This window comes from Papaver somniferum, chromosome 5 (assembly GCF_003573695.1).
Source record: "Papaver somniferum cultivar HN1 chromosome 5, ASM357369v1, whole genome shotgun sequence".
NCBI classification, from domain to species: domain Eukaryota; kingdom Viridiplantae; phylum Streptophyta; class Magnoliopsida; order Ranunculales; family Papaveraceae; genus Papaver; species Papaver somniferum.
In genome coordinates this window covers 58,128,168-58,136,229 of record NC_039362.1, presented here as the reverse complement: position 1 = coordinate 58,136,229, position 8,062 = coordinate 58,128,168, and the positions used below count along the sequence as shown (strand labels likewise).

Sequence of the window (8,062 nt, the reverse complement as noted above, 5' to 3'; positions counted from 1 at the left end):
AAGAGATCGTTCTGTCTTGATTGGTTACGAGTCATCATGGGCTGCTAGAGTATGTGCCGCAAACGTAATAAATCAAACTTAATATATGTTGTTTTCAGTTTATTATGGATATTCAATCGTAACAACCAAAATTTTATATTATTTGTAGTTTCCCGATAAAGCGGTTCCTAAACTAAAGCACCAACAACCAAGGTTTTGGCCGTTGGAGGGTGAGCATCCAGAGCATCCAGATGTGGTAGCTTTGGTAAAAGCTTCGGGGTTATGGTCCGGAATCGAGGCGCTGCAGAAGTCGTATGATGTTGTGACATTTTGTAATTTTAGAGAAAGATTCTGGCCCAAAACCATGACTTTCCAACTCCGATTCGGCGAGATGACTATGACTCCGGATGATGCGAAGGAAATCACCGGTCTTGCTTTGGAAGGAAAGGCTGTGTATGAGGGTTTCAACAATACTCTACCTTATGATGAGTTTTATGTTTTGGCTAACCACTGTCTTGGATGGAGCAAAGATCGAGCGGAAGAAGAGTTTGAGATTGGTTATGGAGCCCCTCCCAGAGCTAAAAGGAGATTTAGAGAACCGGGTGAAGATTATGAAACAATTAATAAGTCAAGGAAGATTAACCTGGTTCGTCTGAGGGAGCAGTTTGAGGATTCTGACCGTAAGACCAGGAATGGAGAGATCGTGATGGACGCAGAAAGAGCTAGACATACGGCTATAACTTACTTGTTGCACGCTCTTGGGACCGTCTTTTTTCCAGACTTCTCAGGAAATAAGGTAAATGCTTGTTATTTGCAGTGGTTGAAGACTCTTATTCTCGATCCGGAAACAAAATAGGTTCCTAGGTACTCGTGGGGCACCTCCCTCCTTGCTAGTGTGATGGAGACTCTTTGCAAAGGTTCTAGGTGGAACATAACACAAATTACGGGTTGTGTTGCTCTTATCCAGGTATATTTTTGTGTTAATATAACAAGTGTTGGTTTATTTTACTTTTATTTTACTTTTGTGTTAATTGATTAATTTTTCTTTCGTAGTCATGTGTTTACGACCATTTCAAATCCTTGAGGCCTACTGAGGATAAAAAATTGCCTCTAGAGAAACCTACAGGAGGAAGATACTCCTTTAACGGGACCCAACACAAGGGTTAGGAGAACGAAATGGTATAAATGAGGAGAAAATTGGAAGCTTTGACAACTGATGATGTGAACTTTGATCCATATTTGAAACCTGATGAGGATGGAGATGAGGAAGTTGGTGATAGAGTATTTTATAATGTGGCGACCTATACGGGACCTTTGTTTCATTCAACCGGGTTCGTCATTTTGGATCCTCGTAGAACGCTCCGCCAATTAGGTTTTGTCCAGAAAATTGTACCTCAAGAATATCGTTTTCCACTGAGCGTAGCCAACTCCATATTTAAGGACAAAGATGTCAGATTGAAGTATGCAACAACAATAGCTCCGTCGGTCGAAGATTGGAATGCTCGTTCCCAACCGGCAAACCAAATGAGTGGAAGAGGGCTTGAAGTTTCTCATGGGACATCCGAAGCGGATACCAATTACATGGAACGGTATCAACACTGGGCTTATCATTATATGGAAATTGTGGATCCCGAGGCGCAGAGATATTTGAAGAAAGCGGCGAAGAGAGTTCAAAATCAGCGGAAGAGATAAATGAACAAAATGAATGGGAGAATATGGCGGTATGTATACTACTAATTATGTTTATAAATGTTTTTTTTGTTGATTAGCTATGAATAAGTGTATTTGATATGAAAAATAGGTTGAAAGAGTTAATTGGGTGTCCAAGGACATCACTCGTATGATTGATTCGAGAGAGCAGTTAACCGTCCCTGAACTAAGATTACTTCGGAATCAAGTCCAAGGCATAATACTCCCTGAGAAAGTAGGTTTATATCCTCAAGAAGATGACCGATCAAGGAGAAATAAGAGGGCTAGGTCTCCTTCCTCTAGAGACGACTCGGATACTCCCTCCCGTGAGCAAGCTCCATCAAAGCAAGGAAAAGGCGGCAAAAAAGGAGGTCGTGCTGGAACAAGTGCTCGAGGTGGATCAAGTGCTCGAGGTGGAAAAAAAGAAGGCCGTGGTGGAACAAGTGCTGCTCGAGGTGGACGTGGTGGAGGTAAAAAGGCTCCCACTCAAGCTGGTAAGGGAAAAGGAGGTAAAGGAGGTAAAAAGGCTAGAGTTGTAGAACCAATTGTTTAACGGGACCAAGAGGACGATTTGGTTGCGTTTTTACAAGAGTCTTCTGGGGAGGAATCAAGTGAATCAAGTGAATGACAATCTACTAGCTTTTTAGTATTTTACTTCGTGAATATTTTGTTATTTAAGCCTTTGACATTTTACTGTTTTCGTTCTTTGGTTAAGAATTGAGATGGATGGATTTTTATAACTTTGCATTTATGACTTAATGTTAGTCTTTCAATGTGTTTAATCTAAGAAAAATGAGGACCATTGTTTTTTCAGGCATTTTTGGCTAGGTCGTTGCTTCACAAAACCTAGCCGAAAATGCCTATAAATGTTGAAAAACAAACTTTCATAGTTGTAAAACTAAATACGGTTAGAAACTGCCAGCCGTAAAGCTTTCCACGGTTAGGAAACCCGTCCGTGTGGTATTAACGGTTGGGAAATACCTAGCCGTTTTTGGTCTGAATTCCCTGAACTACAATGACTCATGTTTACGGCTAGATATCCAAGCCGTGCTGAAATAACAGTTGGGTTTTATATCCGTAAATGTATTTACGTCTTGGTCGACCTAGATACTTCCTAGCCGTTATATAGAAAACGGTTCGGAAACCCGTCCATCGAGGTTTACGGTTGGGACATTCCTAGCCGTATAGTTCTCTGGTAAACCAAAAAAAAAATTGCTCCTATAAACGGCTACATATCCTCACCGTAATTTCAGTCACGGACAGGAATCCCAGCCGTTTTTCTGACTAATTGTAAAAAAAATCATATTTACGGACGGGAATCCCAACCGTAACTCTGGAAGACCACCAACTCTGCAGGTCACATAGAATTACGGTGGGTATGCCTAGAATTTCCCAGCCGTAAGTAGTTATAGTTTCACTTGTACCACTTCAAATCGGCTAGTTTTTTGAATTTTGAAAAATATATCCGTTGGAAGACTGATCTATAGAAGGTTCTAGCTGTTGAACCACTTATTTAAACTTGAAATAACCCCATCTCTATATAACCACCCATTCCAAGCCAAAATCACACCTTCTACATCAATAATCTCCACCAAAACTTCTACAAAGTCAATACAATGTACTCAAAGGATAAACCCAACTTCACTTTGGAAGAAGACTTATCTCTTTGAAAAAAATTTGTACTATGCTATCCAAAGAAGAGAGAAGAACGAAAGAAACGTGGTTTACCAAGTCAATCGTATCGGAGTAATATTTTCGAGAATTTTTGTGGTGAAACAGGTAACACTAACAACCGTGATGGGGATGAATTGTATCTTCGATTTTCAGACATACGCAAGAAAGTGGAAGAATATATGGATTTACGTCGTATGTGCAACGAACTTCGACTTAGAGGTGAGACTGATAGAGAAGTCGCATCTCAAGGTAAGAAAAAATGGAGAAAATGGAAAGGTTATGATTTCAACTTGGAAGCTCAATTCGCCATCATCAAAGACTTCTTAATACATCGAAAGGGATGTTATTAAAACCATCTTTGTAATGGGGATATATCAAGAATTTAATGAGTTTTATTATAGTCTAATTAGTGAATATATTAGTAATTTCAATCGTATTAAGAATTCATGTTGAATCAAAAAATTTCTCAACTTTCAAATCTAATTACGGCCGGGAATGTTTTGTAAACCTATCCGTTTTGCAGACTCAGGTTATTCAAGGAAGAATAACGGCCAGAAGTTCGTAGTTCCCGTCCGTTTTCTGTAATTACGGCTGGGAGTTCCTTATTTCCCAACCGTTTTCTGATGTTACGTCCGAGAATTTATAATATCCCAACCGTTGTGTTTATTTTCGGCCAGGTCGACAAGTTTACCCAGCCGTTATGTCAGAAAATTCCAGAATTTTTTTCAGATTTCGACGGATTTGAACTGATAAAATTGATGTTGGGAGTTGATTATAAGGTTATCTTGAGTTTTGTGATAAAGAGTTTCTTCATTTGTCAAAGAAAATTTCACCAAAATCACCATTTTTCCTTCTTCAAAACTCAAAAATATTATGTTTTGATTTGTATAAGATTAATGTTTTGATTAGCCTAATCGATTCACTAAGATTGATTAGTTAGCTTAATCAATTTAATTAGCACTAATCAAATTAAGGGTATATTAGACATCATAGAAAAATATAGATTAGGGGTCATATAGGTTGTTATTTCATGACCCCAAAAAGCCCCCAAAAACCCACCCTTTTTAAGCCCCAATAATAGGATTATTTTTAAACTACTCTTCGATATTAGATGGTCTAAATTTAAAAATACAATCATGGGACACTAAGATTTTATTTCATTCAACCACTATTCGATATTACCTTAGCCTAAGTTCATAAAAAGCCTAACCAACAAACTACGTTTGGATGAGATATTCTGAGAAGTCATTGGGGATACTACTAAAGTAGGTAACACGCAAGGCTCCAAACAACTCAGGAACTGGTCATCATAACAAATTATTAGAAAATAATGACTCACCAGTGCTATCTCCAATTTTTTTTCTTTAATCTCTCGGAAGCAATCCCAAAACAATGAGATTTACCATCAGGTGAGTATGCAATTTTAAGACAAAAACTTCAACAATTTCACGGGCGCATAACATGTAGTCAGATTGTAATTCTGCACTGTATTAATCAGCCAGTGATGGGTTTGAAGACATACCGATTGACATGAATCTAACGTTGACTCGTGATCTTAATAGATTTTTCGTTCTTAGTTCTAATATAGATTCGCCAGAAAGCCATCATCACCCTAGGCCTGCTAACTTCGGTGCCAGTTCATATAAATTTCTGACTAATTGAAGTGTTGACCAACCTTCTACACATCAATTGCCTATACAAAATAATGTTGCAAAGACCTGTCAATACCCAACTTGAGATCCAATACCAAGACGTGAGTTAGCAAAAAGTGGCCTATAATGTTTACAAATACGCAAAAAATTACCCCCAAGTGAATGAGAGAAAGAAACTGAGCTGATTACCAATTTACCACGTAACACAACGATGCAATTGGCTAACACCTTATAGGAAGCATCTTCTCCTATGATTAATCTTATTTACAATCAAAGCGAAGAGGGTTCATATAAGTTATTAACCAATTGCATGAACTGAATCATACTACGATTAGTTACGCAGGAGCTACTCCTTGTTCTTTTGAGTATCTCCTCAGTTGATGCAACTTGATGGTAACTTATAGAACCACCATCACTTCTCTTAAAAAAAGCTCTTATTCATCAAAGAGAAGACAGTTCGCACAGGTTACTGACCAATTAAAAAAAATTAAATTTAACTATTTCCAAAAAATATGATGTTTTCAGTGAATGTATGCCATCGCTTGCATGAAAAACACCATTAGGGGCAAAAATGGAAAATGGAGGCTAAACAGCAGAGTCAAAAACAGGTGGAGGATCTCCTCTTTTGTACTTTAAAGAGAAATGACAATTAAATAGTATTGCAACACCAAAAAAACTGTTTCATATCTAAATTATTTGAGTGAGTGAAGTACCAAGAACGTCAGCTGGATATAAGGGCCTCCTCTGCACTGTAATGCCAGTTCCTATTTGTGTCACTTCTGGTAGCAACTAATGACCCTATGTGTACACACACTGTTAAGTTGCAAGATTGCAAGTTGCCTAACTGGAGGTCCTTCCTCATCTTACAGAAAAATTCAACAAATGTGTCAGAAAATTAGTATGATATTTGGGGTGTATGCGAGTATCCTTGGTAAAACTTGTTCGAAGGAGCTAACAACCGCCTCAAATGAATTATATATCTAATTAAGGGGGTAGGTACTAACTACACTTGTCCAAGAAAAAGAAGGAAAAAAAAGAGAGAATTTGTTTCATAAATCAACCCCTGGTATGGAAGTGAATTTTTATTCTTTTAAATTTTCAAGATAACCAAGCAAGCACCACTACATGACCATATCTACAGTAACTACTATGCTTTAAATCTTGATGGCTCGCATCTCATAGACATGAGCAAGTTGGCTAGATATTTAACCTAAGAATTTATTAATTGAAAAAGTGTATAATGTTGAGCTCCAAATCACATAAATTTTCATATACAAAGAAAAAGCATATGAACATTCACAAACTTCTTCAACTATCTTTTTACATATTTGACAGTTAAGTAACCCAATTCTGGTAACCATAACCTTGTCGTGGTTTTCGAGACATATTATGGCTTCTTGAAGGCAATGTGATAACATTATACACTTAACTGTAAAACCCAATTAAGTGTAGGGATTCCTTTTGATCAGGAGTAGTAAAACCCACCCTGGTATAAACCTATGAAAAATCAGGATTAGTAAAACCGACCCTTCACCACTTCGCGTAGGGATTCCTTTTGATCCTTGTTCAACCACTGGTCCTTGATTAACACAGTGGTTCTATCAGCCAAAGAGGAACATCCATTTAGCATTGGATCATTGACCAATTTAATATAACTACACAAACATAAACGGATGGCTACCTTTCTATAGGTAGATGAGGGTGTTCAATTAGTATTATGACAATCGGTAGAAAATTTCAACCAAATAAGCTTAGACGATGTAGTCTACACCTCATATCTGCAAAAACGAATTACCAAAATCAACAAGAAGACCAAGACATAATCCAAGGAGTAACAACTCATAGAATAATATCCATAATTCCCACAACTGTTGATTCAATAATGGCCAAAAGCCCTTTGATGCAACAAAATGTTTCCATCAACTGCCATAAAATCCTATATCAAGGCTATGATGTTATTATTTTGTAGATCATTTTCACCATTGCTCATCTTGTTAGTGACATTGTATATTCCGCTCAACATTATAAAGGATCGATCTACGAAATAATAACATCATCGCCCGAATAAGATATGTCAACAAATATATCAAGGGTTTCCTGAGTACATAAATCTAAATAGAAGGGAAAATATTTGCTTTGACAAGAGAGAGGGTATTTTGTAATTGGACAGTGCTAACCATATGAAACTCTACACCTCAACCAAATCCACAATCTTGCGTAAGTCTGAGTGGGTCACAAAGAGAGAGACTTAACTATGTGATTAGGTAAATACATGAGCAATAAATCTTATGCTTACTTTCGGGGAATGCTGGAGATATGTTACACTATTATCAGAAACTTTAGTCCAGTAATTTTCCCCACTGGCAGTTTTTACTGCAAATAATTACCACAACAATCTCCTAGTACTAAACTAACATTAATTTTTAAAGACATTAGAAAATTAAGATCGTAGAATACCTTCAGTATGGAGGAATGATCATTTAAGCTGCGCATACTTGTGACTTGACAAACTGAATCAGCAAAAAATAAAACATTGCGAGGAATGTCTATTCCTATTTTGGTTGGATTACTAATGAAACCCAGATCAGAGAGGGATTTTGCTAACCTAACTCAGAGCATGCAAAAATGGATTTTTTTCACTCAGGAGTGACTTCTTTAGTCCCAGTCCAGTCATCGCGTAACCTATAGTTGTCACTTGTCATTATATAGTTTCATTAACAATAAGAATCAAAATAAGGGAGAACTGGAAAAAAAATAAAAAAAAAATAAAACCTAGAAACTTACATCTGGTAATGATTCTATGCAATTCTGGAAATTTTGAAATTAAGCAATTATATTAACGATCCGGTATCGTGCACACAATCATATACATGCACATCAACCTATAAGTTAATATAATTGAAGACGAATGCCTACACAGATTCATTATTCATGATGAAAGAGTGATATGCTTGCACCAACATTGTATATTGATGGGAAGTAATCATCCATTCCCCCCCCCCCTGAAACTTACAGGTATTAGCGTGAATAGGAACTTGGACCTCCAGTACCCGGTAATGCTCGTCCAT

At 37.3% G+C, this 8,062-nt stretch overlaps 1 protein-coding gene across 1 annotated transcript; it reads left to right on the top strand.

The window, feature by feature from the left end:
- Nucleotides 1-1,694: 1,694 nt before the first annotated feature.
- LOC113279089 (H/ACA ribonucleoprotein complex subunit GAR1-like) lies at nt 1,695-2,221 on the top strand. Its single transcript, XM_026527800.1, has 2 exons — nt 1,695-1,700; nt 1,781-2,221. Exons 1-2 carry the CDS (start codon nt 1,695-1,697, stop codon nt 2,219-2,221), a joined length of 447 nt encoding a protein of 148 aa, XP_026383585.1.
- Nucleotides 2,222-8,062: the final 5,841 nt, after the last annotated feature.